This window comes from Onychostruthus taczanowskii, unplaced genomic scaffold (assembly GCF_017590055.1).
Source record: "Onychostruthus taczanowskii isolate IOZ18803 unplaced genomic scaffold, ASM1759005v1 scaffold9, whole genome shotgun sequence".
Classification (NCBI taxonomy): Eukaryota; Metazoa; Chordata; class Aves; order Passeriformes; family Passeridae; genus Onychostruthus; species Onychostruthus taczanowskii.
In genome coordinates this window covers 6,708,997-6,733,677 of record NW_024506993.1, presented here as the reverse complement: position 1 = coordinate 6,733,677, position 24,681 = coordinate 6,708,997, and the positions used below count along the sequence as shown (strand labels likewise).

The window sequence follows — 24,681 nt, the reverse complement described above, 5'->3', positions numbered from 1 at the left end:
GTGTGCCCAGGGCTGCCAGTGCCATCCCTGCAGCGGGATCCACATTCCCAGGGTGCAGGGAGGGGCTGTCCCCAAGGTGCAGGGACACCCTGAGGTGCCAGCAGCACATGGGGCGAGGGCAGTGCAGCTGCTTAAGCTCTCAGCCCTCCTGTGGCTCAAAGCCCAGCCTTATCTTAACCCCACAGGTGCCCTGGATGCCAAAAGCCCCTTTTGCAAACTTGCTCCTTTATGGGAAGCACCGGGACAACCTGGCCTTGGCTTGCAGCTGGGATGGCAGAACCCCAATGGATTAAAGCACACAGAGAACAAACTCACATCCACCAGAATACAACACAGCTGAGCCCTATGCAGGGGCCCTCTGCCACGGCGAGGGGCTGGGCTGAGCCCCCCAGGGGACAGCCCTGGCCTCAGACAGCCCCAGAGGGGCCAGGGAATCTCGCCAGGCAGGAGGGGCCCACGGGGAGCAGTTTGCAGGTGTTCTCACATGTCGTAGGCAGGAGGCAATACTGAGACTTCCACTTGGTAATGAACAGCAGTTAACCCAGGAGACTAGAGCACCATAAGACAAGTCTATATTCAAAACAACGTCATGCTGACATCACACAATTGCACCATTTACACTTTATTTACTCCAAATAATAGTTCAATGTTTAGTAACTTCAGCGTTCTCTACAGAGGTGTGAAATTCCTTCTCCAGCTTTGGTAATTTACAATGTTGCAGACATTTGGTAGTTCTGGTCTTTCCTATTTAATAATAATAATAATAATAATAATTTTTTTAAAAGGCCCTTTTGCAGCTGTCAGGGGTTCCTGTATCTGACTGATGGAGTGTACCTGCAAATCATAGGATTCAAAATGCCACTGAGGCTTGTCAAGATTTAATGAATCAAAAAACATTGTTTATTGGCCAGGACCAAAACAAATAAACAGAAAAAAAAGGTTAAAACAAAAAAAACCCTCAAAACCAATAAAAACTCAGACTCTCACTGATAAACTTAAGTGATGATGAAATGGAAAGGGGGTTCCAAAGCACTGTTTGGTTAGCTCTGACTGAAAACAATTCTGAACGTGCATGCATTTTCCCAGTGACTCCTAAGATATAGAAATTCCTCTGATATTACAAAATACAAAAATATTTTCTCCAAACTCTCATTTACATCGCATTTACAACAATCATGGAAATAACTTAGGCTCCCACACTGTCCAAGAGACAAATCACCTACCAACATGGCTAATGGAAAACAAAACTGTGGTGGAAAGCAAAACCTACCAGCAAACTGCTGCTGAGAGTCAACAGTGGCAACCAAAACGTACGGACAAACAGAGCTCAAGGGGGTGGCAGTATCTGGGAGAAGGAAGAGAAACTACTGGGTAAATATTACAGGCTAAAGTGAACTTTTAAAATTTTTATCTCCAAAGTAAGATGTGCAAAATATATTCACTGTGCCCAGGATTATGACTATTTATAGAAGCCGGTCTACAACCTTCTTAACAAATCCCTACTCTTCGGGCCTTTTTTTTTTGTTACAATAAAAGCACTTACATGATCTAAAACAGTGCAAGATGGTGAGTTAATTTACATTCTCCCAAGGTGCCTGGCAAGGATGCCATTAGGATATGATACAGTTCTTGCTCTTCTGTCTTTTCCGGCTGTGCAACTGTCCCCTGGCCCCCACCGTGGAAGACTTGGGCATGCTGTACGAGCCGTACTTGTGCAGCAGCTCCTCGCTGGTCACGTACCGGAGGCGGGCAGGCTGCGGAATGGGCTCCCCGAGGAAATAGCCCTCGTTGTCGGACTCCGAGGAGGAGGAGCAGGTGGAGCACCAGTCGTACTCGGCAAAGTAGGGCCCCCATCTCTCGCCCAAGTGGTTCTGCAAGGCAAGATCCGACACCGTCCGGGGACAGTGGCCGTAGACATCCCTGCAGGGACCCTGCTCCATCGTCTCCCTGCAGCTCCTCTGGTGCACAAACGGGTCGTAGTCGTCCCTGGCTCGGAGCGAGGGTCTCTCCTTCAGGCGGTAGCACTGCTCGCTGGCCAGGTGCAGGGCGTTGTCGGAGCGGGAGCGCCGGGAGCGCCGGGGCCGGTGCGGGCGGTAGTGCCGGTCGTCGTCGCGGAGCACGGTTCTGCGGCGCGTGCGCTCGCTCATGGGGGTGTGCCTGGGGATCTCCTGCGCCCCCAGCTTGCCCCCGGGCACCCCGCTGCCGTAGTCGAAGCTCTGGTGCATCCGCCCGTGCGCCGGCCGCTCTTGGTAGCCCAGGGGGCTGGCGAGGTCGTGCAGGGTGGGCTCCATGTCCTGGTACTGCTGCGCCGACAGCAGGCTGCGCACGGACTCGGCGCTGCGGAACTGCATGGAGGAGTTCAGGGTGCCCATGTTGCTCATCTTCTCCGAGACGTTCATGCCCGAGTCTTTGCTCAGGTCAGGCATGGAGAACCTGGAGAGGTGCTCCTGGCGCTTGGCTCCGCCGTCTGCTGAGAGGCCTTTACAGGAAAAGGGTAAAGGGAAAAAAAAAAAAAAATTAAGAAAGAGAATTTTCTGTCAGCCAAGATGCAGGGTGGAGGCTGGTTTTGGTCCAAGACTTTTGCTTTAAAAAGTAACTCAGTGGTATTGATCCTGTCCTGAAGAGCCCTTTTTAAGAAGAGAGAAGAGGACTTTAATTTTTTTTTTAAAGAGCAGGCAGTTCCTCCTTTGGGGAAATCACACCAATTTAAGGTGTTTTGAGTTGGACTCCAAGCTGCTTTTCACAACTTCCTTTCCCATATGTCTACACTGTCTGCGACTTGATAGGAATAACCAACGATGCCAGGGAGAAATCATGCATCAGAGGTAACCTGAGGCCTCCTGCACGCCGAGCTAACTAGGGTGCCATGATCCAGCACTCACACCTTCTGCAATGACAACACATTTTGGAGGACTAAACAATGTCAGTGGCAGATGAAAACACGGCCACTGAGTTAATTCAGGGCTGTCACTATGCTGCACCTCACAGGTCCCCTGAATGACACCCGTGCAGAGACCAAAGCTGCAGTTGGGTTTCCCAGGAAGCAAGGAAACACCCGAGCACCAGAGGGTCTGCTGGAGCTCCCTGTGAGCAGCAGGACAATGGGATGGCCAGACTATCCCTGCAGATATCCAGTGAGTTGTGCATGGGCAGGAGCCAGAAACGTGAGCTCCACCTTGATGGGCTGCCCTGCTTGGGAAGGTGACCCATTAGACCTCTCCAATGTGCCAATGAGCACTGAGCTCCTGCAAGGTGCTTTCCTTCAGCCCAGGAAGCCTTCACCTGGCAGAAGGGAAGAAGTGGGGTGTCTGCTCAGCACCTGCCTGTCAACAAGAAACTCAATGCGCCCCACGGTGCCCTAGTCCTTGGCCTGTTTCATGGGTGTTTCCTGACTATTTTCTGGCTATTCCTGTTGGCTTGACAACTGGCAGCAGTCACTGGTTGCATTGCAAGCTCAGGACAAGATGTTTCGCAAGTTATTTCAAAGAAAGCCCGTTCCACCCCAAATCAAACGTGGAATGTTTGCTTTGGCACCCTTCTCCCCGTCCCTCTCCGACAACATCGCGGTGCAGACCCAACACAGCACCGTCAGCAGAATTTCCAACATGACACACAGCCTTTATGCAATCACCAACAACTTATGACTTTGTAAATTAATTATAAAAAATAACAACCCAGCCCACAATTGAAGAATAAAGCCTTTTTTCCCTTAACAAAAGCTGTTTGCATTTCATCAAGAGCTCGGCTCCTCTCACATTAGCTGCTGCTGCTAAACCTGAACAAGAACAAGGGTTGCTGTCACTAACCCCATTCAGGAGCTGCTTTAGGGTTTCCTTGGGCTCGGCCTTGGAAAGATCAACAGATCCTGCAAAACTGGGCAGAGTTTTCCAAATCCTGCTTTTGGTGATATCAGGGAGAGCTTTAGCCATTACTGGCCTCCACAGGGTTTGGTTTTGCTCCCTGAGTCCCAGCTTCTTTGTTTTTCTGTTGTTAATGGGGATGTTTTTAGAGTTTATGATTACAGAGGAAGGTAAAGTGAAGGATCCCTGAACGCCACAGGAAGGGGGAGAGGCTGGGTTAAAAAGAAGAGAAAGCCACATTTTTTTTTTAAAGGAAACACTTTTCAAATCAACTTCATGCTTTCTTTTTTCCTCCCTAAGTCACACTGACTTTGAGGGAGCAAGCCCAACCCCACCCACTGCCCTTCCTGTCCCCTTTAAAGACCTGTCCCCCCACACTCCACATTCCCATCATGTTTCTCCTCCTCGCTGGAGCTGCAATTTTCTGCCTGTGAACCCAGCAGAGGTATCTGTCACAACAGGCACTGCTCCCCATGTCCCTCCTGTGCCACTGTGGAGGATTCCAGCAGCCCCAGGGGAGGGAAAAGCAACTCGGGAACATGCACAAAGACTTCCTGAAAAGCTGGAGCAACAGCGGGACTGCCGGCAGAGCTGATCACAATGAGAATCATGGCTGTTGACAGCCCAATGTGGCCTTAATCACATCTGTCACACAATAGCTGACACCAAGGAAAATGAGCCCTCCGTGACATTTATGCAGCACTTCATTAAGGGAGCCGCTGCAGCTCCACAAGAAGAACGAGCAACAGCAGCGCCGTGCAGAAACACAGCTCCAGCACCACAGGATGCTTCTGTGCCATCAACACATCGATTCTGGCAGCACCATTAAAAAGGGGCTGACCTTGCCTCACTCACAGGGGTGTGGTGTGAGCTGGTGCTTTGCTCCCAGCTCCAGCCACATCAGATGGCACCCGTGGGTCTCAGCTGCCCCTCACTGCCATCTCCCTCCTGTGCTCCTGCATCCAGCAAGAACAGAACGAGTGTCTGGGCACAAGCACTGGAGACATGGCAAGAGTGAAACAGTATTTTTGAATTAAACAAGACATATCTGTGTCCTTCACATCACAGAGAGGAATGATGTGGCCAAGATCAAGCAGGATGACCAGGAGGGAAACCTGTTTCATTTTGTGTGGAGTAAAGCAAGATGTGATAAGCAAGGTGCTCCAGCTCGGGAAGGGCAGAGCCAGAGCTTCACTGGTTAAGTCTGTGCAGGAGAGGGGTCTGCAGCTCCCCACACACCTCCAGCAGACAACCATGAGTGCTTTAGTCTCTTCCCCTTAGAAGGCAGCACGGGGCAGTGAGTTCAGACAAAGATCCTGTGACCACGTGAATGGCTCATGCTCGGAGTGCGAGGTTTAATCAGTCATGGGGATGTTTCTGGCTGATCATTCAGACAGCTTGATTATAATTAAGCACAAACATTCTGAGATCTTGATTTGCTGTGGAAATGCTGATTGTAAGAGGAATCCAGCACTGAACATGTCCATCACTGTTGCCAGCACACAGAACTCAGGGTGTGATGGAGCCTGTGCTCAGGAGGCTCTGATGCAAAGCCATTCCAACATCCAGTGGCTTCATATCTCCATGTGACAGAGTGGAAAAGGCTCTATGCTGAGGGCAAAATGCGTCTTCCCAGGTAGACTGGGCAGGTTGCACATGCACAAGCCTTTTTTTTTGGGAGCCATACTTGGAAGCGACCGAGCAAGCCGTGCAGCTGGGACAGAGAAACTTTATTTTATCTCCTCAGGGTGACAGCGAAGGATTTATTCCACTTGCTCAGGAGCAAAGCTCTGCTTTTCCAGCTGAAGGCACTGAGAGCTCTGCATGGCTCTGCTAGTGCCCACAGCAGGTTACAGGTCCAGGATGCAATTTAGAATCCTTGCAGAACATAAAGGTGTCTCCAGGCTGAATTTGACATTTATGCCAAGGCATCATGAGCAGGGCTAGGCCCAGATTAGTCTTTCTAAGGTCTCAAAATGTCCCTCTCTATGGCTCTCTGTGGAGTCACAAGACCTCAGGAGGCATAGTGGGAGCAAGCCAAGAGTGCTCCAGTCTGACCGCAGTGAGATCAGGGGATAGCAATAACCATTTGTCAAAAAAAATTTCATCTAGAAAACATGACCTGGGAATAAAGTTTTAAAGAGCAGAGGTTGTTTAGTCTAGAGCAGAGAAAGCTGAAGGGGATATAGTAACAACCTTCAAAGGCAGAAAAAAATGCTTGCAAAGAGGAGGGAACACATTATTCTCCAGGTCTGCTGACTCCTGCAATGAAAGTTTTAGACTGGAGAAGAAGAAAACTCTTGCTATGTCATCACAGGAGAGGGTGACTGGGGCAGGCTCTGGCACTGGAGGGTTTCCCTGGCACCCAAAGGCAGTGGGTGCCCAGGCACATGCAGGCTGTCTCCAGATTCCTGCTCCCACACTGCCCTGGATGGGGCGAAGGTGGCACCAACCCTCGTGTCCTGAGGTCATTTGCCATCCCAGAGCTACACCCATCCATGAGCTGCCAGTATTTACGTGCTGCTGTTGCAGCTCCTGCTTAATGAAGTGTTTCATCTGGGAACACAGCTAATAACCCAAGAGAGCTGCAGTCTGGAAGAGCACACGAGGTGAGACCCCACCATGCAGCCCCGACTTTCTCCTAATGAAGAAATGTGAGATTCTGTTTCCCAAGGCCATCCAAGGGAGCAGGAGCCCTGCTCTGGCCTGTGGTGTGGGGTGGTTGTTACCACATCACCAGGACCATTCCAAGGGTGCAAACCCAGGTATAACTTGCTGACTCCACCAAAATTTACTTCTGCATGATGACACTGTTGGCTGCCCCAGAGGCTCAGCACTGGAGGAGATGTCACTGCTGCCTCCAGCACAGTGCTTCGGCCAGTGGCTGTCCTGGAGCCAGACTGGTGCCAGCACCACAGCACACACAGACACAGCAGGTTTTTCTGCTGCTGCTCTCCACTGCATGGGGCTGCCAGGCTCAATATTTCACCCAGGAGCCATGGAAACACAGGCTCTCCCAATGAGCACAAGGGAAAGCTGCAGCTTGGCTGTGGGTGCTCGATATAGAAGTGGAGCTAGCTGCAGCACCAAGAAAACCAAGCAGCTCTCTGGTTAACACTCAGGCTCACTAAGAACACCCTGTACCATCCCCTCTGAAGTCTGTCCCCACCCCTCATGAGAAGCATGTTTATCCCATAAACACTGCCAAGGGAATTAACACCCGAATAAGCAAAGCCACAGCACAAAGACACCCCAGGAGAACATCACCTCTACAGCCTCGCCACAACAAAGCACTCAGAGTGCTTCAGTCCCACTGTGTGCTTTGGTAAACGGGGGCTGCAAGTTGCATTATGAATTATTAAAGCACTCAGCAAATGACAGCAGAGAGGCCCCAGAGAACGTGTGGGCTGGGTGTGAGGCTGGGAATGGAGCCCCCCATGAGGAGAAGCAGCTCCCAGCACCCATTTAATCAAACTCCCTGTGAAGCTGTGCTAACACGGGGTGAGCCAGCATCCCACTGCATGAGGGCACCAGCCAGGGAATGCAAAATATCCTGACATAGGATATTGCAAACAACTAGGGCTATGCTGACGCTTGCTTCTTGCCTTAATATTTATCACAGCAGACACACACAACTGTGCATCACAGCTCTCACCACAGAGCCCCACAGAGGCGCCTGCCAGCACCAAAACCCAGCACCCAGCCCTGACAGCCAATGTTTAAATGCAGCTACAGATGCACAGGAGGATACAGCACAGGGTCTCTTGTTTCCAGTCCCCTGTGCCAGAGCCTTCTCTCTCACACAGCATCAGGCATCCTCACCACCCCTCAAACAGGGTTTATTTCAAGGTCAGTCTGTAGAACTAAAAAGAAATTTAAGAAGAAAACAGCCTGCACAGAGCTTTGTTTATAGCTCAGCCCTGTCTCACTTGTGAACGACCTCAGGGCATGCAGAAATAAAGCAGAACCTTCATGTAACTGGAAATCATGGAAAATAAACAATCTGGGGGAAAGCACAGCCCCCACCAAGTGGGTCACAGTTCCACCAGCTATCCATGGTATGTCCCCATGTGTGACCCATGGATGTCATTTGGTATTTCCCACCCAATCAGTCCTTTCCTTGGTGGAAGAAGTCTCTTGCTGCTTAGAAAAGAGTTGGATTTTAACCTGGAAGCCCCTATATAGCTCCTTTATCAGCACTCCCATCTCCTGCACCCTCCCCAGCTGATGGCCAACAAGCCATGTTGGGGATGATGCTTCCCCCAAGAACATCTTCCAGAGCCCACTTTGGTTGTCCCTCTGGTTTGCATTACCCCACCTGCTCTGCACTGTCCATGTGTGACACTGAAGGGGTGAAGACATGCAAGAGGTTGGCCCCACAGCAGCCACACCAAACCTCCCACTGCTGAGTGGCAAAAGGTAAGTGAGGGGGAGAAGAAATATTCCTGACAGTTTTACAGTGGTTTGGCACTGGGCCTTTGGGGTGGAAAACCTTTATCTTCACATTGGTTTTGAAATTATCTGTTTTGGATTAGGAAATGTTATACCTGTGCCTCAAAATTGCAATAATTCCCCCCAGGGGAAGATCTTCCAGCTTGGAAGCACTTTTGTGCTGGCTGTGTCTGGGAGAAAGAGAGTGATAAGAACATGGTGGAGAGGTGGGAGCTCCTTTTTTTCACAGAAAAACTCAGGAACAGCCAATGTGTCACTTTCTGCACTGCATAACTCAGCTGGAGCACTTGGGCCAGCCACCCTCTCCAGCCCAGGGGAGAGAGGAGCACATGGGGAGGGAGATCAGCATCCAGACCCCTCACTGCCATCCCTCAGCACGTTCAGGAGCTGCTCCAAAGCCCCCAGTGCAGGAGAGGCTGGGTTAATTAATGTCTCTCCAGAAAATACAACCCTGGCCCTTAGTCAGAGCTTGTTTTTACCCTCACCTGCCCTGCAGCTTTTAGCTCCTCTGCAGGCAGAGGAAGAAAAGGGACTGGAGACAGATGACGCTGTTCTGTCACTCTGCAGCTCAGACGTGCAGGGATCAGCCCTGTTCTCTCTGCTTTCTGGTTATATCACACTTGTCTAGTCCTGGAAAAACAAACTATTTGGGGCCTTTGCGCATCACACAACACATGATGACAAGCACAGTGTGTGCCATACAAACTAAATCACATTCCACCCTGTAACAGCACCAGTTTAACATATTTTTAAACTAGATTTATGCCCGTGACAGATGTTCCCCTCACCCAAACTCATTTTCTCAAGGAATCCTTAAAATCTGTTTCTCCTTTTGCACGCAGCAGTGTCAGCATTCAACATGACTTTTACCTCCAAAAGACTCCTGCTCTCTGTAAGCAGCACACAAAGGGACTGTTCCCAGAGAACAACATTTAGCCTGCAGGTACTGTCTTAAATGGGCTATTTGACCAGCTGTCGTTTTGTGGAAATAACTGCTTAGAATCAGCAGAGCTCAGCTCCTGATTTCCAATTCCACTGCCAGGCACATGCAGCAACTGCAAAACCTTTCTGGAAGGAAACACAAACAGAGGGAGCAGGACTGATGGACCAAGTATCTTTTGGGAAGTGATTAACCTCTGGTAGGATCAGGCTTCTCATCATGAGCAAACCTGCCTAAGATGGACAAATTAGCATTGTCTATTGTCCCAATTGTTTAATGCAGGGAGCTACAAGGCAAACATTGCTACAGGATCCACTGGTTTTGGTTCTTGTTACTGCCATTAACAAACCAAACAACCCAAAACCCCCAAAAGTAGACAAAGGAAGCACAATATAAAAGATAATATAAAAGAAAATCAGCAAAAATGAGCTCTCTCTTAGAAAACAGGCTGAGAAATGTTTCCTTTTTGCTTCTCCATCTAATGGCCATGTAGTGCAGGAGGATACAGTGTCTAAGAAGCTGTAGCAGATTGGAGTCTGTTGCAGCCTTCAGCTGATGGCAGAATAGGGATTTTCAAATAAAAACATGGAAGGGAAGGAGAGATGCCCTCCACCAGCAGGAGACACTGCCCTTTGCCACTGGATGTGCTTAAATCCCATCAGCATTTGTGGCAATTACACAAGCACAAACCAGAGGACAGGAGAGACACTCCCACCTAATTCCAACCCCAACACAGAGCACAAGCAGGGTCACAGCCACCTCTGCCACTGACATGCCTGCCATTGCACACTGCCCATGGTGACAGCAGAGCACAGCCCAGCACTGTAAGGGCACGTGCCCAGGATTAACAGGGTGTCTCACCTCTTTACTAACCCGTGGGGAATTGGCTTTAAAGCGATTAAATAGAGCCTTTCGGTAAGGCAGAAACCTGGGGTCTTGCAGGAGATTGGGGTCATGTAGATCTTGACCCACACAATGGCTGACCCTGAAATATTACAGGGAGCAACATCTGCTCACGGCAGGCAGCCTTCCTGCCAAAGGCCAGGGATTAGTGCTGCACAGCCCTGAGTTATCTGCATTGCTGACTGTCTCTGGTTAATTAGCAGTTCAGTCGTAGCAGAAACATCACAGCAAAATCCGCTGCCAGGGAGGTACCAGCTTTTAACATGTGCTCTCCAGGTCAGGGACTGTTTGCCCTTCAGCTCCTTGTAAAAAACAGACTGTTTTCAGTGATGCCATAAAACCTTAGATGGATGCGGTGTTAATTATTTCAAAGTGAAAGGTGGAGCAATTCTGCAGCATTGGTAGCTCAAAGGGACTTTGTATGTGGATGCCTGGGAGGTTCTGGCAAAGCAGGACTGGAGGATGCAGGGTGGAGGACATGGGGTGAGCCAGACCCCCAGGCTGTGGCCGGGGGGAGCTCTGGCTGTGGTGTGATCAGCCACAGCAGGGAGTGCAGGGATGGGAAAAGGCAGGCAGCAGGGTGCTGTGCCCTGACATCACTTGACCAAAAACCTGCTCTCTCACAGACCTCATCCAGGTCACCAAATCTCCCTGTACTCAAAACACTGCCAATTAAATGGGATGATAATTGTGTCCTCCATAATTGCAGACATGGCCCTGGGGGAGCTGCCTGTTGAGGCTGCAGTGCCCCTAGCTCAGCTGAGCCAGCTCCCAGAGCAAGGAAAATTATTAGAACCTTGCACATTAATAAAAATATTATCACCTCACTCTGCAGAGGAACTATGAACACTCACTGCAAGCCCCATCACGCTGAGCATCTGCTCCAGAAAGCTGGAACACAGCAAGCCATTAAGGCAGTCATTGCCCCTGAGGAAACTCAGACTCTGGCTCTGTATGGTGGACAGATGCCTTTGGGAGGTCTCCCTCCCAGCATTTTAAAAAGGCGTTTCTAAAATGAAAGGCAGAATGATTTTCACTGTGATATGGAGGCCTTGCCATATTTTCTGTGTCTTGACCTATATCCCCAATAATATGTTACACTTCAGCTCCAAAGCATGCAACAACCTCTCCACTGCTCAGGGATTGCTCATCCAAGCTTGGTGTTGCTCAAGACTCTTTGTACTTATGGGGTTTACACAACAAGTTTTCAGGAACACAAAAGGCTTTGGAAATGTGGAGCTTTGCCTAGGGAAACCCTGTTTTGGAGAGCAATTCCCAATTCTCTTGCCATTTCACATCTATTTTTCCTCTGTGTATATCTGAGACTGTATAAGCAAAGCCCTTCCCAGCTCATTAGCTTCTCCTCTCCCCCACCCACCTCCATTTTTCCTCTTGCTGGATAGGGAGATCCTGGCTGAAACAGAGATCATTTCACATCTTGGCACAGGGCTGGCAGCTTCCCTAAACAAACACACCAAACCCCAGATGAGGAGGCACGGGCATAGCAGAGCAAACCTGTCCACCCAGGCAGGGCAGAGCCCAGAACTGGGATTCTGGGGGGCTCAGCTCCCTGTGGGCTTGGCAATCCTCACCACGCACTGCCAGCAACCTGTGGGGGATCCTCAGGACGAGGCACAAACACCCCACAGGCCCCTCCCTGCCAGCAATAAGGCAGAAGGGCTCCATTTTGCAGGGGGTCAGATGCAGGACCTGCCCAGATCTAAGCAATGACTGGCTGGAACAGAGAAAAGCCAGGGGAGCCACAAAGAAAAAAGCAAGGCAGCTTCTCTGGTGAGCAAACCAGGCTCAGAATTATTACAAAACTACTCTTTTCTGAGCAGTTTTGTGCTGAGGGACGTGGGAGCTGTGGTGGGCGAGCAAGCAGAGCAGGCTGCAGGAAGGACAGAGCCTGCCCAGCGCCAGCTGCAGACCAGAGCCGCACACAGACACGTCTGTGCACACACACACACCCATCCCTGCAGCCACGAGTGAAACCCAAACATGTTTAGGGTGAGAGGACTGAGAAATATGACCCTGGGATGTGCTCGTGAGAAACAAGCTCAGCCTGATGGGACGAGCATCTTGCCTGTCTTTACCCTGCAGTTTCTACCAAGGGGCTGGGGAAGAGGAATTAAAGAGCTGCACATAGAGGGGGAGGAATTTCTTTTAAGTAGTCACGTGCTTGAGGACTGCATAACATTCAAAAGGGGTTAACTGGGCCTATTTCAAGGCATTTAAAAATATTTTCAGCCTGCAAGGGCAGCTGACAGCAGTCCTTAAAGTACTAAAATCTGGAATCTGCCTCTTCGTTAGCAGTTGGCCTTGATTTTCCCCCTCTCTTCACAAAAGGGAGCATTAAAGAGTTTGAAAACATTTGTTTTGATCTGCACAGAAAGGCCAGCCATCTATAAAGCTCTGCATTTGGTAAACAAGAAAGCAAATGGAAAGGAACTGTCAGGCTTGTCAGGACCTGGCAGATAAGCCTGTGTCACTGAGGCTTGGTTACCCTCATATTGGGAAGACACCAGAACACAAGGGATTCAGTTGCATGGAGGGTGTGCCAGGGTGGTCTCAGGGTGGCAGGAGCAGGGGTGACATACCTGTAGCATTGGAGAGTGCCAGGGACTCCATGGAGCCCCGGGGAGTCTGCTCGGTGGGTGTCAGGTCCTCTGTGAACTTGAGGGCATTGATGGGGTGACGGGTGCGGCACTGTGACGCTGGCATCCCACCCTCCTCTTCCTCTTCATACTTGGGGACTTTGACACTTCCTCTGGTCTCTGGGAAGCTCTGGTTGGACATGTCACTGTAGCTCTCCTGCGAGCGGAGCCTCCCTGAGTAGTAGTCCTCTCTGCAGTCCTGGATGAAGCTGCCACCGTGGCTCTTCATGGCCAACGAGGAGCTCCTCTTTTGGTTGCTGAAGTGTTTTGCCCATAAATCCGACTGCGAGCCTGGGACCTGGGTGGGGTTATAGGAGGTTCTTATGTTGCACTGGCTGAGAAGCTGCAAGGGGGTTTGAGACTGGCTTTGCTCCATTTTGCCCCCATAGTGATAGAGCTCATCCCGGCTCCTCCACAAGTGGTCCCTGTTGAGGCTGGGTGTCTGGCTGGCCAGGCTCAGCAGATCCATCTGCAGGGACAGCGGGTCCACGTCGGTGGAGAGGCGGTTGGAGGTGACCTGCAGCTGGTTGCAGGGGCTGCGTGCCCCCTCCTCGCCCTTCCCCTTGTTCTTGCCGATCTTGGCGCTGCGGCGCGATTCCTTGGCTCGCGCGCTCTGGAAAGCCGAGTCGGAAGAGTCGGAGCCGTTGGGGTCATCACCAATGCTGCAGGCCCTGGAGCAGAAGATCTGCCCCTGCTTGGGCAGGAAGGGCCGTCCCAGCAGCGACTTCTTGCACTGGGCGCAACAGAAGCAGGTCTCGGTGGCGTGCCAGTGCTGGCCGTCGTACGTCATCTGGCCCTGGTCAATACCTGGAGGGACAGGATCACAGTGTCAGGGTCATCTAGCACTGCACCATTAACACCTGCATCAAGGCCAGGCAGGGTGGGCTTCTGAGCAATCTGGTCTACTGGAAAGCGTCCCTGCTGGTGGTGGGTGGCTGGAATGAGATGACCTTTAAGGTCCCTTAGGAGTGACATGCACTCAGCCTCACTCTTGAGAGCCCTTTTTCAGGATTTCTCCGATGCATGAAGTTAATCTCATTTTTAATTCCTCCCAATTCTAATTCCAGGCCTTTGCTTGGGAGTTACTCAGTGCTGGGAAAGGCAGCAGAACCATGCCTCAAGCTATTTTGTATTAAACGGGGATATTTCCGATCATAAAGCAAAGGAATGCAAGAAGTTCTCCATAAAGTCCTTGAAGTAAAAGCAATATGCTGCTTATTAAAAAAAAAAAAAAAGCCTCCAGCTAAACCATAATGAGGAATTTGTTCTGCCTTAGTTAAGTATGTAACAGAGCAGATGACAACCCTGTCCCTTGCTGCTACTGTGGTCCCATCCTAACTTTATTTTGGCTTCAAAAGAGCTGGCCCCAGGGGCTGAGCACACATCCTTGCCTTGCACCCAGCCACATTTCCTGGGTTGCTTCACCAGGCCCCACTTGGGTTCAGAAAAAGAATTGACACAGACAGTCCGTCTCCCTCCAGCCAAACCCCTGGGAGCAAGATCTGCACAGTGCTCTCAGTCAGAGCCGTGAGCAAAGCTCCAGAGGTTTCAGTTATGACATTTGCACGCTTGTTTAAGCTGCTGTTCCTGGCCAAAGCCCTTGCTGCCCCTGTTCCCTGAGAAACTGCCAGGCACGGTGTGGGCTGGCTGGCACGGCGGGTGCTACACCACATGTGCACAGCATGTGCCTGCTCACCCGCTGTGGGGCCAAGTGCTGCCAGGTAACTTATAAAAGAACACTGTGTTAATGGTCTGTTTTATTCCAAGCTAAATTAGGTTTAGTATAATAGGTTTTTTCCTCCCCTTATAGTGAGCAAAATGCTTTTATACAGATGGGAGTGCTATATTGTGGGCAAAAGAGAGACAAGATGGTGGGTGGGATTTAATCAGCTCCTTTTCCACTGCCCAAAGCCATCTTGCAGAGGAAGGAGTGCAGCCTCCATACTCCATCCTCACCTACCCAACCCAAGCCTTACAAGGCTTCATCACATGCTTACCTCTGATTTATGTAGCTTGTTGGCACAGTGCTCAGTTTACTACTATGAGAGACTTGCAGCAAAATGGTGGCAGTCCCTCCTTTGCTAGAAATGTGCAAATATCCACCAAACCAGACATTTTACCCTGAAAACCTGACAGTCAGCAGTCTCCAGCGGGCCAGCTGGAGTGAAGGACAGCAGATGGGGGAAGAACAAGAGAAGGGACCATGCAAAAAAAAACATTATCAGCTGCTTTTTCACCTTTCTGCAGCTGAGCTTTTGGGAAGGATGTGCTGCAGGTCACAGTAGATGCATCTTCCAAGTGCTTCACTGAAAACCCTGTGTTTCCCCTCCCTGTGCCATCTGGCTGCTGCACAGCAGGAAAATGTTTGGTTTTTTTTTCTTCTGCAGCATATTAAGTATTTGAACAGCTCACCTCCATGGACAAAGGAAGGACTGTCTGTGTGCTTACTGTGCTCAGCCAAGTGGCAAAGGGAGCTGGGGAGAGCAGCAAGGGGCTTCCCAGCCCACCCAGCTTGGGGACATCTAGCCCCCTGACTGAAGTGCATTTTAAATCACTGTTCTAGAAACACAAATTGACCCTGATGCATTATTTCTTTCTCTCTGAGAACATCTATCTGCAAGTTGATTGAAAAAGGCCCAGAAACAATAATGATGCCTAATGAACAAGCATCTTTTCTGACAGTAGCTCATCAAATCATGTGATCCTTTGCCAAGCTTGGATGGGAAAAATCTGAGTCAAAGAGCCAGGCTGTTTACAGGAAAATGAGATTTAAAGGGAAAAAAATGTGCCAGAGAAATTTTATTATGCCAGAGAAAGCTTCCACTAGCTGCCATTGCTCCTGAAGTTGCCCTCTGATAATCCTCACCTCTCTGACTACAAAAAGGAATAAACAGCAGTTTAACCAAATAAATCATCCTTGGTGGGATGGGAGAGAGGCATAAACACATTTGGTTGCCCCAGCCATGCACAGTCCTGCCCGCAGCCCCACGGTGCTGTCAAGAACTCAACGCAACAGCTCCTGTCAGCAGCAAGCCCCAGCGGGCCGTGCCCGCGCGCGTACCGATGTGCTGGGCGCAGGTGTCGCAGTACTCGGCGTACAGGGACTCGAAGCAGCTGCAGCAGTAGGGCCTCCCGTCCTTCATGATGTAGCGCTGGCCCCCCAGAACCGTCTCGCACTCGAAGCAGCAGAAATGCTTCATGTGCCAGTGCCGCCCTTCGGCCTCGGTGCACTCGTCGGCAAAAATGATCTGCGGGAAGAAACACAAGCGTGGTCAGGAGCTGGTCGGAAAAGGGACCCGGGATGCAGACACCAACCTTTGTGTCTCCTGCCCTGCATGGCAGCTGGGCCCCTTTGTTGATGCAGCCTCCAAATTTTACAGCTCACTCCTCCAGTCCTGCATGGGAAACTCCCATAGTTTGGTTTGTGGCAGGGGCACCCATCATTTCTTAGGAAAATCCATTAAAATGCAAATTCCTCAGAAGCGTGTTAGTGCCCAGACTACAAAGTGTTAAGGCAGAGCTGCAGGAATGTGCTCGTGAGCTCACCCATCAAACAGAGAGGTCGATCAGGGTAATAAACACACTTATATACAACCTATCGATCTGGTGGACTTCTGAAGAACAGAGCAGCTGCTTACTGGAACGCATTTACTCATCTCTGAAACAGGGACCGGACCACAAAGGATGAGCAAAAACACAAGGAAAAGTGGAAGCTCTCTAGAAAGAAGAAAATATGGTGGAACCTTGGCTCCTCATCTTGCTGCTACCCCAGCCTGGCTGACTGTAAAGGTGATTGCAGTCATTATACCAGTGGGGAAACCGAGGCACAGAGCACTGTTAAGGATGAGCTGAAGAAGCAGCCATCTAAAATGTCTTCAGCAAATACTTTCTTGCTGTGTCTTCTTCTCATCCCTACCCCATTTCAACTCCCAAAGCCAAGGGAGCCAGCAGACCCAGATCTGCTCCCTGGTTCTCTATGCTGGCACAGAGTACACCAAAAGCTTTTCCCTTGCAGATCCTCCTACCCCTGAATTACTGCTTCTCACAATTAGTACTTGATGTTTTAGGGGAAGAAAAGCATGCTGAAGAATGAGCTGAATGAAAGAATTAAATAAGAATTTGCAGGGATAAAAAATACATGAAAAAAAAAAACTACCCAGCCTAAGCTACAAAGAAATAGAGCCGGTTGAATGGTTAGGGCTGTCTTTCACTGGTAACACTACAAATTTAATTGGACACATACATCAATGCTCTTTATATTTGAAGTGCATATAGCCTTGGATATTTACTATTACATGCTTACAAGGATGGGACATGGTATTTTACAGTATATATGGTTTTCCACACTATGGTTTTCATAACTTTAAAAACCAGAGCAATTTCCTTCACCAGCCTTTTAAACAGAGATTGACAACTGAGAAGTGCTCAGAGGCGACTCTGTATGGTTTTCTATCTCAGTTTTGTATTCTATTTGTTCAGCTTCCTATAGCCTGTTAATCGCCTCTCTCAAAGCCTATTTCAGCTCGGCGTGTACTGAGACATGACTGACTTGTAAGAAATACAGCACTCATCCCACCAGGGGCTTCTTCTGGGGCAATGGAGGAGAAGGGAGGATCACCACACTCAGCTGGGCTAAAATCACAAAGACAGGGGGCTGTGCTTCTACTTAAAACACTCATGGAAACCCCCCAGCTTCCTGTGTGTAGATGAGGCCCTAACTCGTAACAGTCCTAGGCAGACTGCAACCAAGAATATTTGAAACCTCAGGAAAAGCTTGCTCGAATCCTTGGCAAAACCAAGCCACCAGTTTGGTGTGTATGACTCCATGAAAAAGTCAGGGATGGAGGGGAAACGCCACCCAACCCTCTGTGCCACCCAGCAGGCGGCAGCTCATGGCAGATGCTGTCTCTTACCTCATCGCATGCGGCGCAGCGGGGCTTGAGGCACTCGGCGTGGTGCCTGCCACAGTAGATCTTCCCATCCTGGTAGAAGTAGATCAGGTCGACCAGCAGCTCGTTGCAGACACTGCAGATGAAGCAGGGAGGGTGCCAGCAGACGCCGTGCCCCGCGCGTGAGGCGAAGACGGCCATGTCCCCTCCATTGATCTGGCCGCCGCACTGCCAGAAAAGCCAGGGATTAACGGAGGCGTGTGGGTGACCCCACTGCCACCCATCACCAACAGGATGCTCTCACAATCACTGCCCTGCACAATGCCAGGAGCTGAACTGACAACTCCATGTCAAATATCCTGAAAGGTGCCCTGACACACTCCAGCACTCACACCTGGCAGGGCCACAGGCAGATGCTTGTTTCGTGATTGTGAAATGGTGTCGCTTGGAAGGGACCTGAAGATCATCCAGTTCCAATCCCCATGCCATGGGCAGGGACACCTTCTACCACTCCAGGTTCCTCAAAGCCTCATCCAATCTGGCCTGAACACTTTCAGGGATGAAGTAGCTGCAGCTTCCCTAGGCAACCTGTGCCATTGCCTCAACACCCTCACAGGAAAGGATTTATTTCTAATATCCAATCTAAACATGCCCTTTGTCAGTTTAAAGCCATTCCCTCTATCAATATATGCCCTTGTAAAAAGTCCCTGTTCTGCTCTCATGTAGTCCTTTTAGGTACTGGAAAGCACCCCAGAAACTTCTATTCTCCAGGGTGAACAGCCCCAACTCTCTCAGCCTGTCTTCAGAGGAGATGTGCTTCACTTAACTTGGGTGATGCTGGTACCAGTTCATCAGCCACTACCTACCTGCTCACAGATGGCTCCTGTCATGGTTACAGGGAATGGCCGGACATTGCCTCTCCCTAAATTTTCTCTCTTCCTCTGGTTGCTGAAGAGTTTGAGCTCCCTCTTCTCTTCCTCATCCAGTGAATTGCAATAGCGAACCTAAAAACCACAAGTGATGCTCAGTGCCTGGGGTGTCCCTGGCTCGCTGCCCTGTGAGGCAGGGATGTTCCATGGGTCCTGCAAACCTCTGCCCTTGGCTGCGGGGAGGCTGGAGAAACCATGGGCTTCAGATATCTGGGGCTTGGTCAGAATTTCAAGAGGTTGAGATGAGAAAAAAGGGCAGGAGGATTGTTGCTCTTTGGGTGCTCAATTTGTAGAAAAGTCTTAAAAGCTGGGTTCTCAGAGACCCACCCAGAGACCAGCAACTGGACCGATGGGTTTTCCTGCTTTCTCCATCAGCCTCCTGTGGCAGAGGTCTTCATAATATTCCACTGGCATTTCTAGAGCACAGACCCTTTTCTCTGCACGAAAGACAGAGTTCCAGTGACTTGTGAACTATTCTTCCAGCACAGGATCAAGCCTGCTCATTTGCAAAACCTCTGCATTGCAAGGTAATAAGGAAATAAGTAAAATAAAAGGATACAAACAATGAATGATGCAATTTCCCTGAAGCTTATAAAACTCTGAGGTTTTCCTGGCTATTTCCATCCTGCAGGCTTAGCCCTTGGCTGGTTGCATTTCAATGGGGAATACAACTGAAGAGCCAGGGAGGTCAAATGTAGCACCAGTGCCCAATCCACCCTCCGTTACTTGGGAGAGCAGGCTCATGGAGCTGAGCAGGGTTATTCACATGAGCAAGCACACACCTTGAATGTTAAAAGGAGGAAAACTGGGCAAGAAGGGAAACTGATGCAAAATCTGCCAATTTGCAGAAAATACACACAGACCTACAAGTCCAACTTGCAGGAAAACAGGCTGCAGTACCAGCATTTGTGTGTATTTATTCTTATGTTTTTTGGCTGTCAGAGGCTGTGGGTTTCCAGCAGCTGCCAGGGAAGCAGGCAGGCAGGTTGGGACCCAAGGGTGTACAGGAAGAAGTCCCTTCTTTGTGCCTGGAGCTCCCCCCATGCTGACAGTGCTGTGCCCATGGCACCCAGCCACACGCAGGCAAACTTGTTAAAATCTGACTGAGATCAAACAAGTTACCTGCATGTATTTCCCAGAGTGGCTTCTTCAGAAAGTAGCATGAAAATATTTTTTTTTTTGTTTACACAGGGAAATTTTGTGGGTTACCAGAAGCCATTGTTCTCACTGGTGAGATCAGGACGTCAAAGACCAGACCCTTTTTGCTGCCTCACGTCATTCCTGTGAGATGCAAGAAGGTTTATTTTGCTCTGACTGGTTTTGACTCAACCTGTGGCCTCTCAGGCTCTCCCAGCTCGCGAGGCTCAGCCCAGAAAGCCCCTCCTTAGCACACTCACTCCCACTCCAAGGTGAGTCGGAAGCAGCACCTGGGAAAAGGCTTTTGCAACTTTGGATCTGTCTCTAGATAATCTCAACAGCATTCCAAGCCACTTTTAACGGGGCCCTGGCCTCCAAGGGCTGAGGAAACGCTTTTATTTCAGACAACTGAAGAAAGACGACTTAAAAAAAATTTAACTTTAGAAACAAACAACTCCCCACCTCCAACAATCAAAGCAGGAAGCAAATACAGCAACTTAAATAGCAACATGACTGAAATTCAAGTATATCCCCGTGAAAAACAAAAGGAGTTAAGAAAGGAAAGCCACGCTTCCCACAAGCAACCCCAGGAGGAGCGTCTGTTCCCCACCCGCAGCCCTGCCGATGTCCAAGGACATTTTCTGGATACTGACCTCATTGTCATGTGGTGGCAGCTGGTGAAGAAGTTGCTTTATGCGAGATTTTTCTCCCGGGCTGTTGACATAGGGAACCTTGTCCTCGGGCAGGCAGCTGTAGTACTGGTGCACCTACGGAACAAAAGAGGGGACTGCAGTGGGGTTCCCTGGCCGAGCCCATGCCCCTGTGCCCGGCCAGCAGCCACCCCCCCGAGGCAGCAAGCACTGGGTCTTCCCCAAGATTCTGAGCAGAGAAACACTGCCAGGAGCTGCTTCAGGTTTGTTTTCTTTTGTCCTCCAAGGCAGGGGGGTGGCAGCCCCGGCGAGGTGGGCACGTTACCGTTTGCTCTGTCAGCCTCCATAGCGTGAGCATTGCGCCGGCTGCGGGGATGTGTCGGCACCTGCCTCGGCAGGGAGGTTAAAAAGGCTGCGCCCCAGCAGTCTCCGTGTTGCCGGCTATCTCAGCCTCCACCTCCATCAAACCCCTGCGGGCTTTTTTCTGCAGCAATTTGTGGAAATAAACAGCAGATAAAATCTGTTGGAAGGCTTAGTTTTTCTCTTTCGTCTCAGAGCGTGTAATTAAAATCAGCTATTAAAAAGGCTGAGGAACAGCGTGCCCGACGCTGGGAGCGCAGTGCAGCCCGGAGAGGAAGCACACCCTGAACCCCAGCATCTCTCCTCCGACTGCCACACCTGGGATGTGCACTCAAGGGCCGGGCCAGCATCGGGAGGGGACTTGCTGGCTGAGGATCCGCTCCAGAATGGCCACAGTGACACTGAACAGCTTGGGAAGAACCAGGAGAAGGTAAAGGTAAGCTCAGCTGGGATTGGGATTCACTGCAGCCCCAGATGTCTCTGGATGCTTGGGCAGAAGCAGAGGGCTGGCTGGCTTCCTTAAATCTGCTCCTGGCTGGAGAGATGCAGGCTGTTCTCCCAGTGTGCACAGCTCTCTGCCTTTGCCATGGTGGGATTAGCCCCGAGATGCTCCCTCAGCTATCAGCAATTCATTCTGGAGTGGCTGCACTGCCTGCAGCTTTCACAGGGCTTTTCCCAAATAACACTTCATTTGCAGTGGTTTCTGATCAGCTTTGTCCCTTGCTGTATGCTTTGGACTTTGGCCTAGAAAGCACCACCTGGGCCAGCTCTCTCCAGAGAAGCCCCCCCTGCCTGCACAGCCCCACAGCATCTGCAGATCACAGGGTGCTGGGGGCCACTGGGAGGAGTGGGGACACGGACTGGGTCACACAGGGCTGGCTGGCAGAGGAGCTCACCCATGGGCTGGGAGGCTGATGGGGGTGGCTCACACACAGTTACCTTCTACAAAAAGGAATACGCTTTTATTCCAAAATAACTATCCAAATCTAGCTTTATTCAGGAATAATTGCTCTGCATTCATCTCACTCCCTGCTCTCATTCAGAACTACCTGAGAGCAAGAGCTGCTCCACTGATTTTCTCAATTTATGGTTCCTCCCAAACTGATGTCACCATCCACCTTTCCCCATCATCAGGCTTTCCAGAAAGGGAGATTTTAGCAGATTTCCACAGGCAGGTCTGCAGTGCTGATGACAGGGGAACTGCTTGTGTTGCAAAGCTGAGGAACATGCTGAGCATATGCCACTGCAAAACCCTAAATTTGTTTTGCTAAGGCGCAGCAGAAACAGACCCACCAGCTATGGAAACTGTCAAAGAAAGAATGGCTGCGAAATATTTTGTTATGTTAAAAAGAAAACAAACTACATACATTAGAATACTTACTTTGCATTTATAGAGCATCCTTCATCCAGGAACATCAAAGCACATTAAAAACTAAAATTCTTATGACATGCTACACAAGGTAGCAAATATACACATTGCAAAGGACTAATTGTAGCATCATGACGTTAAATGAGTTCCCTAAGTTCATGCAGCAAGTCTGCAGCAGTGTTTGCAGTTGAAAATCTCCCTGCAATGCCCTGGCTGCCACACCAGACCCTTTCCTGGGCTGCCAGGCTCCCACACGGCCACGCTGTGCGTGCCCAGCCAGCACACACTCCTGTGGCTTCTCCTGCCAAATTCCCCACGTGCAGAGAGGCTGTTCACTGTGCCCTGTGCTCACATTGGTTAGCTTGTGTTTTGATTTCTTGCAATGTTTTGATTTCTTGCAAAAGCAATGAAGCTTTTTTGCCCACCCAGTCCTTTAAGTTGGTGGAGACCATAAATTACTTTTTTTTTTTAAGAGCTGCCAAATTACTACAGCAACGAGCCCCAAGACGCTCACCCTGGGCAAAAACCAAGGATGGGAGCTCTTCCTTCAGCTGCCTGGGTGCTGCCTTCCCGGAGCACAATCCAGCAGGACGTACGTGCCCAGCTCCGCTCCTGCTTCCGCTGGGAAGTTTTCCATTTACTCCCAGCAGGACTGCAGGAACTGGTTCCCATCACACCAGCAAACATAGCTTGGCAGGGATGGGCAATTTGGTTTGAGAGGCAAAACAAAATAAATACAACAGGCTCCAACCTGTGCTCTGTTGCCTGAAATAACCTGAAAGGGTTTGTTTTGGATCTGCATCAGCTACAGGGACCTTCTAGAGGAGTGCTCATGGAGAGGATGGAGCAGAGGCAGCCGCCAATCCTTGTCCAGTACCTGTGGAACATCTCATGGGGAGAAAATCCTTATGCCTGCCAACAGCTTTCTGCAGCCACCAGCCCATTCTGGGGGAAGTCTTGAACCAGAGGGATGCACAGATCCTTTCACCCAGGACATCACTTCTATCCCAAGAGATCCATCCAGAGGGCAAACGACGAGCAGAAGGACACTCCTTGCCCAGGCTGACATTACGCCACTCCTGTGCATATAACTCTCTCTCATCCATCACCCTGATCCCATGCATGAACCCAGCTCCTTGGATGGGAGGGACTGGGTCCAAGACTGGGAGGGACAGGGTCACAGGCTGCCAGCCTTCCTGCCTCTGTGCCCAGCTGGCTGCTGACAGCATTTCTGACCTGGCATGGGAGCAGCTGGCAGCTGGGCTGGCACAGGTCTGTGTGATGCTCAAAAATATAGAAGGAAAAGGGGATTCTTAGATCAACCTGGCTTTTCAGGGAAAAAGCCTGCAGAAAGTGTTGACTTGCTGGGAAACTAAAACTGCTCAGTCTGCACTTTGCTTTTGTACAAAAGGTCACTGTTTTATGGAACAGTAACTCCTCCTCCATCCAGCTCTGTGTTGCAGCATGCACAAGCCTTGTAGCTGGTGAGCCTTGCAGGGCCAGGGCCAGACCCCCCACATGCCTGCTGATGGCTCCTCACTGCCCTTACAGGCTCTGCCACAGGAGTTCACCCAGATAAGGGTAACAGTGCGGGCAATGACCCCGGAGAGATAACATTTCCTCTTTAAACTATGCAGTATCTGTAACTGTTTTATTATTAAATACTTCTGCTGTACAACCCAGCAGCTCTGCATCCTCCTACTTCCCCTCACAACAGATCCGCTCTGCCCGTGGTTATCCCAACAAGCATCATTAACACACAGGAGCCCCTTGTGGGGCTGGACTAGGTTTCATCCTCAGTTTTCCCATTTGTCCCACTTCACTCTGACTTCTGCTCACATCTGCATGAGATAAATCCCAAAAGAGACTGGAAAACATCACCCTGAGTTAAAATAAAGCTTCACACAACATCTCAAGGTTGCAGATGCTATGGGCATGGTCTGGCACTGGACACAGGGACAGCTGTGGGTGCTAGGCTGTAGGTGCCATGGGATGCTGGCAGGCTGGGCAAGCTTCATCCTGCCCCAGAGAAGTCCCACTTGGACAGGCTCCATGCTACCAGAACCTGGCACAGCAGATTCACAAGGTATTATTCTCACCTTCACAAGGAAAATGTCCAAACAACAAGTTTTGCTAACAAAAACTGATATATTTTGGAAATTAACAGCTGCTTGATGCTAAAAGGGAGGAGGGGAAAAGGGGGAGGTAGAAATTAAAAAAGTAACAAACCAGGAGAAAGGAAAGAACATAATGTAAAGACAGGGTAGGAAAAAACCTTTAAACTGGAGCCAACTTTATTCAAAGGCACTGAGGAGAGTAATTACATTAGTTTACAAATGCCTTTGTGCTCTGTGGTCTTCTTAGGAGTATGTTTCCAGTTTAACTTTGACAGTTTACAAACCTACCCTGGCCCTGCTAAATAAAGGCAGGACTACAGCATGTCCTGACGGTCCCAGGGTGACCAAAGACAAAACCCACATGAGCATATCTGTGAGCAAAGCCTTACACCTCCTAGAAGGAAAAGTTTGCAAACAT

General features: G+C 50.1%; 1 protein-coding gene across 1 annotated transcript in view; it reads right to left on the bottom strand.

Moving 5' to 3' along the window:
* Positions 1-1,412: 1,412 nt before the first annotated feature.
* Positions 1,413-24,681, bottom strand: part of PRICKLE2 (prickle planar cell polarity protein 2) — a 102,914-nt gene continuing 79,645 nt past the window's right edge. The window contains exons 4-9 of the mRNA XM_041425788.1: positions 20,421-20,534; positions 18,568-18,705; positions 17,726-17,929; positions 15,874-16,060; positions 12,756-13,619; positions 1,413-2,479 (exon numbers count right to left, since the gene is read on the bottom strand). Coding sequence (XP_041281722.1) covers positions 1,611-2,479; positions 12,756-13,619; positions 15,874-16,060; positions 17,726-17,929; positions 18,568-18,705; positions 20,421-20,534 — 2,376 coding nt within the window. The 3' untranslated portion in view covers positions 1,413-1,610. The remainder of the gene's footprint in view (positions 2,480-12,755; positions 13,620-15,873; positions 16,061-17,725; positions 17,930-18,567; positions 18,706-20,420; positions 20,535-24,681) is intronic.